We start from the raw sequence: 16715 nt of genomic DNA, 5'->3' as shown, positions 1-16715 counted from the left end.
GAGAGAGAGAGAGAGAGAGAGAGAGAGAGAGAGCGGCATAGGGTAGAGGAGTATGAGATGTGGATTTGCGATTTGTTCCTCTGTAGTCTGCAGGTAAATACAGAGTTGAGAATAAAAAATCAGGACAGCTTAAAAGGAATAAGTAGAAAATAAGTGGATGGTTTGAGTCTTTGTGCCTGTGTGCTTGCGTGTGTGTATAGATGTGTGTTTGTGTGTACGGGCCTTACAGAGTGACTTTATTTTTTCCCGCATTTAAATTTGCCACGATAATGAGATGCATTCCCAAGGAATATCCTTCTTGTTCTATTTTTCAAGCGTTTATAGATTTCTGCTTGATTGGTTACTCCCATAAAACGGTTTCCAGTAAAAAATGGGTTTTAATTAACAAATGATATCTAGTATAAAAGCTTTTCCGAGACAGGCAATTTTAAAGATGATTTCTCAACCATACTTTGGTAATACCCAATAACGTTTCAATGAAACCAATAGAGCGGGATAAGTGTGTTGAAACGCTGACGCGAGCATACGATTAAAACAAAACATAATCATTGTACTGCTGCTCCATCTAGTGGCTGGAAAGGTATCTTGTTCCTTTCGCAGCAAGTTATCAAAGTTCTGAAACATAATAAATCATCCTCTGCCGTTCAGTTCCAGCAGTGAAATATCGTCGAGAAGAATAAAAAGCATTGGCTGAAAATACTATTCAGATTTTTCATATGTCTTCATCTTTGAAAACCCCTGTAAATCCACAAGCCTTTATGAAAAATAAATAAAAGATGATATATATTTCTTCTCCTGCCAAGTGAGCCTCACTGTTGATGGTTTACTTAGTTCACAACAGCAAATCCCAAAGCCAGCGTCACTTTACCTTGGTGCCAAGATTGCTTTTCTGCACCAAGGTCAGAGACAGGTTAGTGACTGATCCATGGCCCACCTCCAAGCCTGGAGGGAGCTCACTGTAGCCCCCGCTGCCTCCACCTACATACCCCCACGTGCGCACCCACACACACACTCATACACCTTTGGCTGACTCACATACACACATGCATCCCCCCTCATGCACACTCAAAAACCTTTTGCTGTCTGATGCACATATACATTCACACACACACACACACACACACACACACACACACACACACACACACACACACACACACACACACACACACACACACACACACACACACACACACACACACACACACACACACACACACACACACACCTTCGGCTGTCTGTCGCACACATACATTCACACACACACATGCACGCACACATGAGCACCAATACACATGTGCATCAATACACCTGCAGTTTTTTCACACACCACGGACATACATACACATGCACTCACATATGAACAAACACATATATATAGGCACACACATACACATACATACACACTCACACACACACACACACACATGCACGCACATGCACGCATGCACACACATACATACACCGTCTGCTTTGTCACACACCCACAAATACCCACACATACGTTCTGCTATAGCTCACACACATTAAGGCACACCCAGACACATTGAATGTATGGAAACGCACACACCTCCAAACACAAATTATATTCACTCTCACACACACACACACACAGGTGCAAACACAGGTTCTGCTTTTAGAAAGACAGAAACATATACAGTATATATATATATATATATATATACACATATATATATATATATATATATAAACATTCAAAGACACAGCCATGGGCAAACACACAAGCATGGATGCACGCACACAAATACACACACACACACACACACACACACACACACAAACATCCCATTACAAGCACCCCCCATACTGCAGATGAAATCCTATTCCCTCCTCAAATCCATAAAGTGAACCGTAGTTCATCCTCTGCACACACACACACACACACACACACACACACACACACACACACACACACACACACACACACACACACACACACACACACACACACACACACACACACACACACACACACACACACACACACACACAGCATTCCCCTGTTGTGCTTCAATACGGAGAATAAAACCCTACCTCCTGCCAGTTTCTCCCCCCCCCCCCCCCCCCCCCGGGGGAGACCTGATTAATATGGAACACTTGCTTCGGAAAAGTAAAGACACGAGACCCCCCGTTAGGCTTCCCTGTACAGAGCAGCATTTAGAAGGTTTAGGGAGACTAAGATGGGGTGGGGGGTTGGGGAGGGGGGGCTGACAACATAGGGGTGTCACGGCAACCAGAGGGTGTGTAGTCTAATCAAATGCAGCATATCCGAGGGCTCCATTGAGTATTAACTAGCAATGCTAAAATGCTAATTCAGTTGTAGAAAGCATGAATTAATCATAAAGAGTACAAATATAAACAAGTATTTGCATGTATTCATGACACGGTATTCATCAGCAGAATTGTGTGTAAATAGATGAATTGGGAAGTCTCAAAATTTTTACTTTAACAGCTACCACTGCTAATGTCAATAAAATGATATATAATCGACGGAAACTATAAAGGGCAAGATAACAGTTCAGCAGTTGAATGAAGCTCGGAATAACTGTGTTCATTGTACAGTACCACGTGGAATATATAAATAAAAACTGCAAAGGAAACACAAAGAATGGAACAAAAACGCCCACATCCCTAAGTACAGGTGAAAGTACATGTGTGCGTGAACACCTGAGCCAAGCACAGGCTTAGAGGGGGTGGAGCTCGGTTTGGGGTGTTGGGCTGGCAGTTGGATTTTTTTTTTTACTTTCCCTCCGTTGTTCCAAAATGATGACAAAACAGCGGCCTTTAAAGTCCTTTATACAAACCGTTACGAGTCCGAGGCTTGTTTTTGCTGGCGTGGGATGGAGGTGGAAGTGGCAGGCTAAACTCGTTCACCTTGTAGAGGAGAACTTTACAATTGTTCAGGAAACTCTCCTAACCTTGCTATTAAATGGAAGTAGGCTACCACGATGTACTCTTCAGTCATTTAGTAGAGGCTTTTACCCAAGGCGACCTACGGTGTTTATTTGATTTGGAACGCTTTAGGAGCTGGAGTCCATGACATTAAAACAACATTGATACATATTTATACATAAAACATGTTCAGAACACAATAAATACAATAATGCAATAAAAAACATACAAGATATGCGTTCCAAAAACCTAGTGATGATTTGTATAAAAAATTAACCCCCCTAAAACATAACTCAATGCACTGCGGTAGACTGCCGACATTGAGGCTCGAAACCCGAACTTTTTGGCTGCAAACAGCACAATTGTGTTGCGTTCGTATCACGTTTCATCTTCCTGAGATGGAGCATGACAAACGTGGCCACCAGATGGCAGTGCTGTGCGGAGGAGAGAGCTTTCACTCTCCATTTAACAGCGTGGACCTCCGGCTGTGAGCATTAGTGATGCTTGGTGTCAAATGATTCCTCACAAATTCACAATGAGGGTTCCTCACCAAGTGCACTGTTCTGGCGGAACTATGATTGACGGTGTGTGTGTGTGTGTGTGTGTGTGTGTGTGTGTGTGTGTGTGTGTGTGTGTGTGTGTGTGTGTGTGTGTGTGTGTGTGTGTATTTTCCTTCTCCCTTCTCCAGACAGTCCGGTCCTGACCAGTCGTGTGGCCGTCACCGTGCACGTGCTGGACATCAACGAGTTCCCGCCTGAGCTGGCTGTCCCGTACGAGACGTTTGTGTGTGAAAACGCCAAAATAGGACAGGTAGGCTGATGCTCACACGCTCCAACACCTCTGAAGAGACCTCCCTTCAGTGTTTCATGGTTCCATACACTCAAATGATCATCATTGTTCGAGGCACCGGAGTAATTGCAGTGTTATTTTAATGTCACACGAGGGAGTGAATCTCCAACAGTTAAAGCTTCGGGGTGGATTTGAAAACCCTGTTCCAAAATTGTAACGTGAACAAATTAAGGGGAGAGACTTATTTGCAGCAGTTAATGTTTGCATTATCACATTGTATTGTACCTCATCATTGTTATTAATTGTACCGTTACCTTTATTTATTGCCTTTTCTCTACTCTTATTTTCTACACTTTTGTACTCCTATGGCCAGGATTCACCTTTGTTATTTTCGCTATTGAAAAGCTTGTACATTGACAGCAAACCGGTGCAGCAATTTCATGTGAGGCGGGCACACACGCAGAGAACAGGGATTTGAACTCCGGGGAACCCAGACAGATGGGAGAAGGGGGGCATGGCCTTTTCTAAGCACCCCTCCGCGGGTGACTCAGTAAGCTAGCTTTCCGTGTTCGGCTCACATCTGTCACATCACAGCCAAGATGGAGCCTGCCGGCAGGGGGTCCCCTCGTTTCTTTCCAAAACACCCCGTCCGTACGCCGAATATATTAATACATCACCCAGCCTCAGCGTCACATCTCCTACTTCAGGCCATATGGCATCAGAGTCTCGTCATGACGGCTCAGACTCGGACAGCCTTGCCCTCTGACGAAATGGTGTCACAGAAGATGATCACACAAAGAGTAACTTTTCATGTTTGCATAGTTGAGTGTTCATCTGTGCACGGAACACCGGAAGGTTGATGCTGGACCCAGTTTTGTCGCAAAATTGTTTGACTGCGTCTCTTTTTGACGGCGTCCGTCCTTGGCATGCTGTGTCGTCTTACAGCGTGTTGTCTGAGACCGCTGTCTTGGATACCATGTTGTCTTTCGGCGTGTTGTCTGAGGCCGTTGTCTTGGATACCATGTTGTCTTTCGGCGTGTTGTCTGAGGCCGTTGTCTTGGATACCATGTTGTCTTTCGGCGTGTTGTCTGAGGCCATTGTCTTGGATACCATGTTGTCTTTCGGCGTGTTGTCTGAGGCCGTTGTCTTGGATACCAAGTTGTCTAAAGGCGTGTTTTCTGAGGCCGTTGTGTCTAATTGTGGTTTGTCGGATGTCGGTCGGTCTGATGCCATGTTGTGACAGCTTTACGTCCGAGGCTGTGTGGTCTGACCCTGACAGCTCTCTGTTCGAGACACCATCTTCTCTGACACCGTTCTGGCTGCGGACTTGTTGTCCGTGCCCGAAGATGTTTCGAACGAGGCGCGATGCCATATTTCAACCAAGACCTGATTTATCTTTTCTACGCCTACAGCAGGGGCAGGATTCGATGGAAGAATCACCCATAAGCCCTTGCACCTTATAGTACTTTTGTGCGGTTAGGATAGCATACCATACCACCCCCATGATACTTATTGCTGCGCCGAACCCATTCCGGATGACAGATAGAAAGATATTAAAAGGAAATGGCGGGGGGTGGATTCTTCCCTGCCCTGTGTGTGTTTCTGCGAACCACCTTTTGCGTGTAAATCAGGGCATTAGTTGGCATCTGTATGCGGTGAGTGTTGCAGTGGAGGGCAGGGTGAGGACCTCTCTCGGCAGTCAATCAGACCGCCTCGAGCACCCTTCTGCCCCTTCTCAGCTGCCTGTTAAGGGTTCTTCTCGGCTGCTGAGGGCCCCTGGACTGATCGTGGCCGGGTCCGTTATGTGGTCTTCTTATTACTGGGGGGGTTCGTCTCCACGCCTCTAAAACAGGCGCCGCTGATGATGGAAAATAGCCCGAAATTATTTATCGTTAGCCTCGAAGCATAATTGCTATGAGTCCGACTTTGGCCAAATTGTGATATCGTACCTAACTCTACTCTCCTGATTCTGCTGATTCACTCTGCCTCATTGGCTTTATCCTAAGCCAATCAGAGTACTTTTTACATTTCATACTCACTATCTGCCTCAGTCAGCTATTTGGCTTGGGCATCTTTTACGCTAAACACAAGATGAACTTTAAAATATGACTTTGGCAATTATGCTGTGAAGCTCACGTTATTTATTGGAGTCCTGGGATTAGTGAACTGAAGAGTGACCGCAGCATTGGCATGCTTATATTCTGTTCTGTCCATTTCCTCTCCTCTCCTTCCATCCTCCACTCTCTTCTACTCTTTCTTCTCCCCATCCTCCTCCTTACCTTTCTTATATAATTGACTCTCCACAAAGAATTCTCTCTCTCTCTCTCTCTCTCTCTCTCTCTCTCTCTTGCCATCCCTTGCTAGATTGTTCCTCAAACAGCATGACATCGCCAGGTGTTGTGCACAGCTTGCGGACGAAAAACACTACACTACCCCCTCCCCACCATCATCATTCCCCCACACACCACCATCACCCCCCCCCCCCCCCCCCCCCGACACATACACACACACTCACACACCCTCCCCTCCTTGTAATAGCTAGGCCTGAGTGTCTCCCTTGGTGCTCACCTGCTCCCTCTCTCACACTTCTCACAACCATACTCGCTCGCCCCCTTCGCTCGTTTATTATTTGAACAGAAGCTCGCGCCCAAGCTGTGTCTGCTCGCCCTCCTCCCTCCAGACCGGCCTGATCCATATCCAGGAAGTGAGCGCAGGAAGACACAGACCAACGGACTGTTCTTTGTGTACGACGGGGGTAACGGGGGAGGGGAAAGGTGTGTGGCGGTGCCTGGCCTCAAACGGCGCTGTTTAAATAAAACAGTGGTGGTGTGGCGTGGAGAACGGGCACACCGTGTGCCGCTACGCCCGCTCCCTCTCTCTATCGTTTCATTATTCAGGCGCGGGGACCTGACCCTAGCATGTTAGCTTCAGTGGCTTTCAGAAGTGGAGCGCCGCACTGCGCTCACCGCTAGCGGGCTGTGACCGAGGAGCTAAAACTGGAATGGGAATAGCCTGTTAGGCATTTTCCGCGGTAGATGTGTTATGTACATATACATAATTATTTGTATTTTGGAAGGTTAGTTGTGCATTGAGTTTATTTGAGTTGCTATTTGGTGTTCCCAAGAAACTGTTTGTAAAGTTTTTTACATGTTTGTGCTCATTAGCGTTTGGAGCATAGCCATAGTGTTGTATTTTTAAATCACCTACTTGGTCATTTACTGTAATACTTTTCTCTTTTGGTTTGGTCCAATGATGATCTTTTTCCAAATGATCGATTTGATTTGGTTGTTAGTTTGTTTTGTGAATACCTTTTCAAGATTGGAGTCCTATCGAATTTCCCTTGGTCCAAATTACACTACATCACCCCCCATTATAACCAAACACCGACGCCATTTAAACGCCCGAGATCGCACCTCCATTTTCTTAATCTAAACGACGATAATGGCGAATGATGGAGCCTTCCTGCCCGTAGCAGTGCTATCCTAATGGTCCTGAATTAGAGAGCCTAGACAGCACCCCATTAGAAACCTACAGTTAACAGCACAAGGCCCAGTTGTTCCCACTCACCTTCCTCAGGTGTGTAAAATGATCTGGCAGACCAGAAACAACGTTCCCATATCCAGCCCTGAGGAAGGGGTTTAAAGCCTTTTTGAAGGTTTATCCAGGTTTTTCGTCTTCGTTATTTGAGGGAATTGCAGGGAATGTTCACACAAGTATTCATGTTATCTTTGAGGTTTGTCTTCGACGGGTTTGTTTTGAAGCTGATGGACTCGCTCTTAAGGGTATTATGATTTGACTAGAAATCCTTGTGGCAGGAATACTGAGCATCAACAAAGTGCTCTTCCTGCGTGCGTTTAGATGTCATTGTAGTATTCAGTGTTATGCAAAACTTGGGAAATACGATCTCAGTATAACCGATCAGAATGCCCAAAGGCTGTTCAATTAATGGGTTGCAACAAAGTTTTTCTTTTTTTTTGATTTCAGGTTATCCAAATGTTCAGCGCAAAAGATCAAGACCTCCCCAACGCTGGCCAGACGTTCTCCTTCAAATCCCCTAAAGATGATTTGAAGAGCAACAAGAACTTTACCATCAGAGACTTTGGAAGTAAGTGATGAACAGAAGTCTCTCCCCCTGAAACAGACTTTGAAGATAGTTCAAGCAAAAAAGTGTAAAGTGTTTCGATGTTTGGCAGTGATTTCAAAGGGGAAGTTGTCGACATTACAGTTTTTAAATGAGCTATTCTGTGTGTCTGTGTGTGCATGTGTGTGTGTTTGTGTGTGTCTGCATGTGTGTGTGTGCATTAGTGCATGAATAAAAATCACCATCATCCACTTCCAGACCAAAACACAGATGAGAAGTGCTTACACTTCAGCTAATTAGAGAAATCCACAGAAGGTGTTTCAGGAAGACATTTCCCAAGATGCACTGGTCTGGTCTCTTTGAAGTCAGTAAATATAAAAATAAACAGAGCAACAGTCCAAAGTAAGTGGGACATGTGCAGAAGGCTAAAGCTGGGGGGGGGGGGGGGTGGGTGAGGGTGGTTAGGGGGGAGGGGGGGGAGAGCGAATGCATTTGGAGCCGAGACCCTGACGAGACCCAACTCCCCTGGACCTCCGAGGCTGCCTCGCGCCTCAACCTGCCCCCCCCCCCCCCCCCCCCCCCGCCTAGCCCCCCCCTCACTAGATCTGATACACAGGGACGGGGCGGGCGAGCCCCGTAAACACTGGGGAGAGAGAGAGAGAGAGAGAGAGAGAGAGAGAGAGAGAGAGAGAGAGAGAGAGAGAGAGAGAGAGAGAGAGAGAGAGAGAGAGAGAGAGAGAGAGAGAGAGAGAGAGAGAGAGAGAGAGAGAGAGAGAGAGAACAACAACTCCGCCTCCCGCCCACACACTAACATGCGAGGCGCGCTAAAACGCGTGACCTCCTGTCAAGAAAAGTTGGCGCTGGGGTTTTGACGACGGAACAAACCCTACCTGACAGGTGTGTGGGGGGGGGGGGGGTCACGCCGGCTTGGCAACAGTCCAGACAAGAGTCCGGACAAGTCGGCCATGACAGCTTCGCTCAGCGTCAAACGCGTTGTCGGCCTTGATTTGAATTGCCCACCTCAAGAACACACCTTTACCGCGTCTCCTCTCCCTCCTGCGTTTGTTTCTAGCTGGGAGAAATATCATCCCCGTCGTCCGTCCGTCCGTCCCCCACATCCCCAGTTCCCCCTCTCCCCCCGGCTTCCCCACCAACCCCCCCTTCCCTGTGCCCTCTGCCGCTGGCGTATCTGTAAAGTTACTTCCCCTAAAAGATGAGATATTGAAATCACAAGCGATGGCAACTGTTCAAAGAGTTAACAAGGTGAATTGGAAAAAAGTATGGCTGGCTGCTTTCAGGAGTGATTTGCCACGGCGGAGCTCTTTCAGGTTTCACAAGTATGGAGATGGCGAAGGCTTTGATAGCATTTGCAGTCTTTGATAGTCCTTCATGCATTGCCGTTTCTGATCACATTCAGCGGAGCCACATTCACGGAGGATTGGATATCAAACGCACTGGGTTATCAGACATTAAACAGCTTGAACCCGCTGAATGCCCACCTCCAGGCTGGCGGTTCAGGCGACGGCCAGAGACAGAGCAGAATCCTATTTTCTTATTTTATTTCGTCAGAACACGATGGATTCCGTGGAAGACTGTAAGTTCCTTCTGCCGCTGAAAGCGCTCGGCCCATTAGGCAGGCTTCTTCTTTAAACTAGCGTTCTTTTGGGCGGACTCGACAGAAGTCGCCACGTTTATTTTCAGAGGCTGACCTTGTTTAATAGCTTGCGTTTATTTAGTTTCAATGGTAAATGTTAAAGGGACTGCTTTTATATTGCACTTTACTGATCGGTGGCCACTCACAGCGCTTTACAACGTTCTTCCATTCATGCACACTTTTACACACTGCTCATTAATGATCCAAAATAAATCAACTCTTCCCTTATTTGTGATTCGCCCATTCCGTTCCCTTTCCTCCTCAGACAACACGGCGGGAATCGTGACCAAGAGGAGCGGCTTCCGGCGGCGCGCCCAGGAGATCTACTTCCTGCCCGTGGTGATCGAGGACAACGGCTACCCGTCCAAGACCAGCACGGGCACGCTGACCATCCGCGTGTGCGGGTGCGAGTCGGACGGGTCGTTGCTGACGTGCAGCGCGGAGGCCATCTTCCTGCCGGTGGGCCTGAGCACGGGCGCCCTCATCGCCATCCTCCTGTGCATCGTCATCCTGCTAGGTGAGACGCCAATTTGGCGGCTTTGTCGTTAGATTTAGCGAAAAAAAAATTTTTTGGGGGGTTTTATTTTATTATTTTTCGCATTTTCTATGCTTTATTATAGAGAAAGATAGAGAGGAAGGTATGGGAGATAGAGGGGAGGACATGCAGTAAATGACCACGGCCCATCTAACCCGGGTTGCTGTGTTCAGGACTGAGCCTATATAGTACGCGCTATGAACCTGTGCGTCGAAATTCTGCGACTGACGGCAAATCTGGTGACTTTTTCGTGTGTCTGGCGACGTCTTTTTTTTCCGTGTTATCCCTAGTCTCTGCGCTTCACACAGCTCTCCCTATCTCTCTCCCTCATCTCCAGTTCCCTCCCTTTCCCAATCCCTTGCTGCTTTTATGTTTCCGACAAGTTCCTCCTTCGTCGCCCTTTCTTAACCCTTGAGGCGTGGTTACGTCACGAATGACGTCATCACGCAAACCAGCAAGTTCTGCCGACTTTTCAGAGAACCGACGGGACGACGTATGCAAATGAAGCGTGGTTATGTCACAATTTACGTCATTACGCAAACTAGCGAGTTCTAGCGACTTTTCAGAGAACCGATAATGACTTATTGTGATTTTTTTGGCAACACTGGTCCTCACACGCCACCCCATCTGCTGTCTCATCTGCTCCGGTTCACCTTGATTCCCTTAATCATTTCTGTTCATACTTTTGCCTGTTAGTGCAGTGATGGACGTAGCAGGAACACAGCAAGGAATAAGAATATAAAAAAAATATATATATATATCAAGAGCCGGAGGGGATGAGTGAATGTAAATATACTGTACGTTATATATTAAGTTACCTTGAGTTTAAGAAAGCACCTGGGAACCAACGTCAAATAGATAGCTTGATTCATGAATTCAAAGTAGAAATATTTAGAAGTAATATGTTTACTAAGTATACCCAAACAACTTTGGATGGAAAGAGTATATATTATGATGAGCAAATCCAGCTGGCTTTCAGCAGTATCTCGTCAAGAGCTTTTCTATGGACTGGCAAGGGGCGATGTAATGGTCTTATTCAAAGATTTTTTCGTGGACTTATAGATATATATAAATATTATTTCTTAGATTGAGAATGTTTTTTTCATTTCAAGAATTCAATCAAAATAGTCAGAAGAACTCTGATACATAAGTTGTCTGTGGGTTTAGTGAAACATGTTTTCTAAGGTTACATAAAAAGTTACGTAAAGAACTATTCAACCACTGCATGCCTGATTCGGTCTTATATTCCATTTCCTGGCTCCATTTAAAACTATTAGCATATTCTGGTGAACTTTGGAACAGTCTGATCTTTTATGTCCTCAAGTTGGTCCAACCAAAGGGGGAGTCATCTGATTAAATGATCAAGGTGGGGGTCGGCGTGGTGGACAGTCCCCTCATGACCTACGACAAGAAACTGAATTAGTCTACAAAGCCATCATGAAATGTAATCATACTTGAGGAGATTGTGAGACATGACCAAAAAGACTCAGTTCTAAAGACACAGGGATAAGGTTCTATGGCATTTTTTAATCCATTCCATCGTCATAGTACCTTCCTCATACTTAAACCAAACATTAAAATCTATTTCCCAAGCCTCATACAAAAATGTCTCCAGTATCGGCTGGAGCATGTCCCTCTGCAGGTGTGGCGGTTTATGACTGTACCCTACGAGCCCGGGAGGGCGATCGGGGAGGGCTCGATTAGAGGGAGGGACTCACTCTCTCACCCCTCACTGATTAGCTCTATAAACCCTGTTCCCGGGTCCTTCGACACCCTCACCCCCCCCCGCCGCAACCCCGAAGAACTTAAGGCTTTAACTTTTCCCTCTCAAGGTCAGAGTCGTTAAAAACCTTCCCCTATAACTCATCTGCATAGCGGGAGGAAGTAAATATGGCTTTATGGTTTCGTTTTGTAAATTATGTGAGTGTGTGGGGGGGGGGGGGGGGGGGTCGAGAGGTTGTTAAAAAATGGCGCTTGTTTTACCGCGTAGGTCAATGGGTGACCTTTGCAGCGCTGACCTTTGTGAGTACTTTGGAATAACCTGTGGCCATTGAGGAACTCTGACCACCTGTGCTAGATTAGCAGTAGTTGTGGTTTACAGACTGTTTAGTATAGTGGTGGTTATTGTCGGATTTGATTCCGCAAATGCAAACTCTGAAAAATGTAACACTTAGGAATAACATCTGTTTCCAAGAATCATACAACATAGTGAATGCAAATGGGAAAAATAAAATGCATGGCAATGTTTTTGTGGAGGAAACCAACACGCAATTACATAGATTCAATGCCCCATTCGTTCGGGAAACCCTGTACGTCTATACGCCTCTCATGAGGGAACCCCAACAGCATCTTGAACTGTGTTTTATTTATGTGTTTATTTATTCTTTTACCGACCGGCGAAATAACCGGTTTTAAGTGAGGTTACACATGAGATAGAGAAGCTCTGTTATGTGTCAGTACCCATAAATACCACTAGGGGGAGCTAGCACACTACTACCAGAAGTGTCAGTTGGGTGGGAAGAAAGATGTCAACGAATACTAGTAGAGAGGAAGAGATAGAGAGAGAGAGAGAGAGAAAGAGGGGGAGAGGAGACCTACTTAAACCATTTTATTTGTATATGTGTGCGTACTGTGCGTGTGCCTCATTTAAGTGTATTTATTGACTCATTCCAACTGAGTAATATCTACATTATGCAGCCTATTTCCTTCTATCCCAGATGCCTTTATATAAAACACATTGTATATTTTAGCTGTAACACTGATATAACTTAAGGGGAACAGACAGTAAGACAGAGAGAGTGTGTGGGAGAGTGGGAGAGAGAGAGAGAGAGAGAGAGAGGCAGACTAATGTGGAGTCATGGAGCGCGACAGTGAAATTATCATTTTCCCAGTTGACTCCGCGAATTGGCCGCAAAGCTAGCGTACAATATCCAAATCTACGAACACCATTTCCAGAGGGCTCTGTGCGTTCCCTTAGTGTGTGTGAGGCAATGCACGTCTGCTGCTAATTCCCACTTTTTAGGGCAAAGCCACTTGAACTCGAGACAGTCAAACGTAACAGAAATTGGTTTAGCTTAAAGGCCCCATATTATACCACCAGCTGTGAGTATGATTAGCCATCACAAGCCGTTTGGAAAATCTGCCTCTTCCTGTGGTTTAGTGTCAACACAAGCGGGCGTGTGTCCACCTTCATGTGTGCTTGATAGAACAGTCTACCAGCCTACCCAGTGGACTGACTGTAGCAAACGTTGCTGATCGTGTCCAACCCCACTTGTGATGTCAGAAGAGGCAGATTTTCAAAACGGCGTGTAACGGCTAATCACACTCACACCTGGTGGTGTAAAATGGGATCTCTAAGGGTTTTGTGTTTTGACTGTGGCATGATTAATAATACGGTGGTGTACTCCGAGTACCTACACTATCGCTAATCAAATCTCAGGTGATCGATGCGCTACTCTCCTCGATCCGCCCGACACCCAGTCCTGCCTTAAACAACCAGTTTGTCTTGGAAAGAAAGAATGTCAAACTTCAGGTTGTATTTAAGGTGCTTTAATGTTACTTTTGTGATCTCTGTGCCCGCAGGGGGTGTGTGAGGAGGTTGTTGGATGTGTTTTGTGTCATATGTCTTGCATGTTTCAAGCTAGTTTGCTCCCCTGTATCATTCTAACATGCGTCTGTAGCAGGTTCACAGAGCGCTTGGACACCAGGTTTGCTTTTCCCAACAGAAGTCCTTTTATTTCGATCGCTCAGTCCAACAAAACACCATTCCCTGGACGTAAATCATAACTCCGCTCCAAGCGGTCACAGGATGCGTTCCAGGCGATCTCTGGTGGCGATCGCCCCTGCCTCTCTCTCTCTCTCTGCTCCCGGGTTCTCCTACTAACCACAAAGCAGGCCCATTTATACAAACACTCCCTGATTGGCCTGAGTGCTGACACCTGCTTGCACTCAGGTCCAACCCCCCCAGCCAATCCGGTGTGCTCCCAACCTGCCCATACTCCCCCTGCAGGCCAGACGTCACACGTCCCGCCACAGCGTCATTTTCAGATGTTTAATTGTATCATGTTACAATGCAGTATGCTAACATACCATTCTAACATTGCAAATATGAAGTGCCCTTGGCTAACATGTGTCACACTAACAGGTTTCATGCTAGCATTTGACATGCTAAAATACCCTCCACTAACATGTGTCACACTGATTGCCATCACACTAACATGTATCATGCTGACATTTGAGAAAAGCGCTATGCCTAGGCCTGGGCAATGAAACAATAAATGATCGTCTCGTGATAGACTTTTGATCAATATCATTATAAAACATGTTCAATATATATCGATAAGAGACTGGAGCACCGAATCTAGCAGCTGGGTTTGTTACACGAACACGGTTCCATACTTATTTAAAATATTTGAGTGTTTTTCATTGTTGTATCGACATTAGAGTATTTATCAGCAAAGAACAGTGGAATGTCATATTGAGTGTTAAACAGAAGTGTTTAAATCCAGCATGGTAGTTCCTAGTCTTTTTAGGTCATTACAATTATCAATAGTTATCGATATCGATCAATATGATCAAGTTATATCGTGATACATCTTTCAGCCATATCGCCCAGGCCAAGCTATGCTACCATGCTAACTGGTGTGTCGTCCCCGTCCCCCCCTCTCAGTCATCGTGGTCCTGTACGTGGGGTTGCGCCGGCAGAAGGAGAAGGAGACGCTCATGTCATCCAAGGAGGACATCCGGGACAACGTGATCCACTACGATGACGAGGGCGGCGGCGAGGAGGACACGCACGCCTTCGACATGGGGACGCTGCGCAACCCCAAGGTCGTCAAGGACAACCTGTTCCGCCGCCGCGACATCAAGCCCCTGGAGCCCCGCGGCCGGGGCCCGGGGCCGCGTCCGGGGCCCGCCCCCGTGTCCCAGGACAGCGCCGACATCCGCGACTTCATCCACCGGCGGCTGGAGGACCACGACGTGGACAACGCGGCGCCGCCCTACGACTCGCTGGTCACCTACGCGTACGAGGGCGACGGCTCGGTGGCCGAGTCGCTGAGCTCCATCGGCTCTCCGGCGGCCCCCGGGGGGCTGGAGGAGGACTACGACTACCTGGACGACTGGGGGCCCCGCTTTAAAACGCTGGCCGGCATTTTCGGGGAGAAGTCGTCGGAGTCTCGGTCTCAGTCGGACACTGCCACGGCGGAGGACTCTCATTGATCGGCGACCGGCCGATCAGAGACTGTGGACCGATAGGAGAATCGAAAGGTTTTCGTTTGTTTTGGTTCGTCAAGCATTTCTTTTTGTTTTGCTCTCGGTTCCCGTCTCCTTATTTCTATTTAAGGGGTTAACCTTTTCTATTTAAGTCGTCATCTCGTTTTTTTTCTATTATATGCTCAATCCGGACATTGTTGAACAAAACAAAAAAGGAACATGAAAACAGCTACGCGTTCACCGATTGATTCAGCCATTCGATTACTTTGGATGTCTGACGGTTGCGTAACGCTTCCAATTTTCACCACCGGGGGAACAAAAAAATAAAAACGAAAAGCGCAGGAAATGCGACCATTTTCCTATGACATCCTCTCAAAGTGCCTCGATATAATTGTTCTCTTATTTACTATTCCACACCACATACCCGATAGAGTTTCTCAGAACCCATTTAACGGAAGCTGATTCTGAGTCTCTGATTGGTCACGAGCGAGACGAATGCTATCTCGTCGCAGGGGTAGCAGGGCGATGGGAAACGGCCTGTCATTGGCCAAAGATTTTCTGAATGTTATTTATTGTTCTGATTATTTATTGCCGGATCGGCCAGTTTGATTCCAATGTTTTTGTGTATTTATCTATTTATCTCGACATCATCAAACTGTCTTTTCTTTTTTTTTATTATCACGATTGGTTTTGCAGACACTTGAGGATTTTGTAATTAATCGGGGCCCACATCAAAATGGACGATTGTGGTAGTCGGGCCGTGTGAATAGAGTTGTACTAGACTTGTAAAAAGATGATTTAGGGCTTAATAAAGCAGTTCTGTCATGTAATAAACACCGTTTTTTTCTTAAAATAAACAACACTTGGACAAAAGAAGAGTGTTTAATGCCTCCAGCACCCAGCATTCCTTTGTTTAATGATTCTATGTTGAAAATCTCCTTGTGGAGTTTGATGGGTAAACAAGTTACGTTTAAACGATTCAAGTATTTATTTTCTCATTATTTGATTCTTAAAGTTAGTGTATTTAAAAGATAATGATAAAGTTAAGGGGTAAGTTGGGATACGTTTAGCTAAGGTTAAGGAGTAAGCTAAGTATAGGGGATAGGAATTTGTAATATAATCTTCCTATGTAACAAAAAAGACTGCATGCAGGATATCAACCTAGTTTCAAATAAATACAGCTTCCTATTATTGAATCATTATGGAACAATTTTGTAACAGCACATACTTATCTTCTTTTTGAAGACTTCCCCAAATTGAACCAGAAAATAGAGAACAGTCTAGATTACAGAATTCTATAAGAAATTGGGGATATTACAAAATGGTTAGATAAAGAAATTGTAGAAGGTTATAATCCAATCGTAGGCCTCAGAAACTAGTTTTTGTTGGCTCTTTCTCCGGAAATGGGTCGTACTATCGCCTGCATCCATCTACAGTTTTCCTCCCAAGTTTGAATGCTAAATTTCTGAAACTCTAGCTCGAGAAGGAAATCTCCCAGTACCATTAGCAGACGTGTGAAAGATAGATAG

At 45.9% G+C, this 16715-nt stretch overlaps 1 protein-coding gene across 1 annotated transcript in view; it reads left to right on the top strand.

The window, feature by feature from the left end:
* LOC132452958 (cadherin-12-like) overlaps positions 1 to 15543 on the top strand; it is a 48898-nt gene extending 33355 nt beyond the window's left edge. The window contains exons 4-7 of the mRNA XM_060045792.1: positions 3602 to 3723; positions 7687 to 7807; positions 9703 to 9954; positions 14642 to 15543. Coding sequence (XP_059901775.1) covers positions 3602 to 3723; positions 7687 to 7807; positions 9703 to 9954; positions 14642 to 15192 — 1046 coding nt within the window. The 3' untranslated portion in view covers positions 15193 to 15543. The remainder of the gene's footprint in view (positions 1 to 3601; positions 3724 to 7686; positions 7808 to 9702; positions 9955 to 14641) is intronic.
* The last annotated feature ends 1172 nt before the right edge of the window (positions 15544 to 16715 follow it).

Source organism: Gadus macrocephalus, chromosome 23 (assembly GCF_031168955.1).
Source record: "Gadus macrocephalus chromosome 23, ASM3116895v1".
Classification (NCBI taxonomy): Eukaryota; Metazoa; Chordata; class Actinopteri; order Gadiformes; family Gadidae; genus Gadus; species Gadus macrocephalus.
The sequence above is the reverse complement of the archived record's forward strand: the minus strand, read 5'-3'. Positions and strand labels throughout refer to the sequence as shown.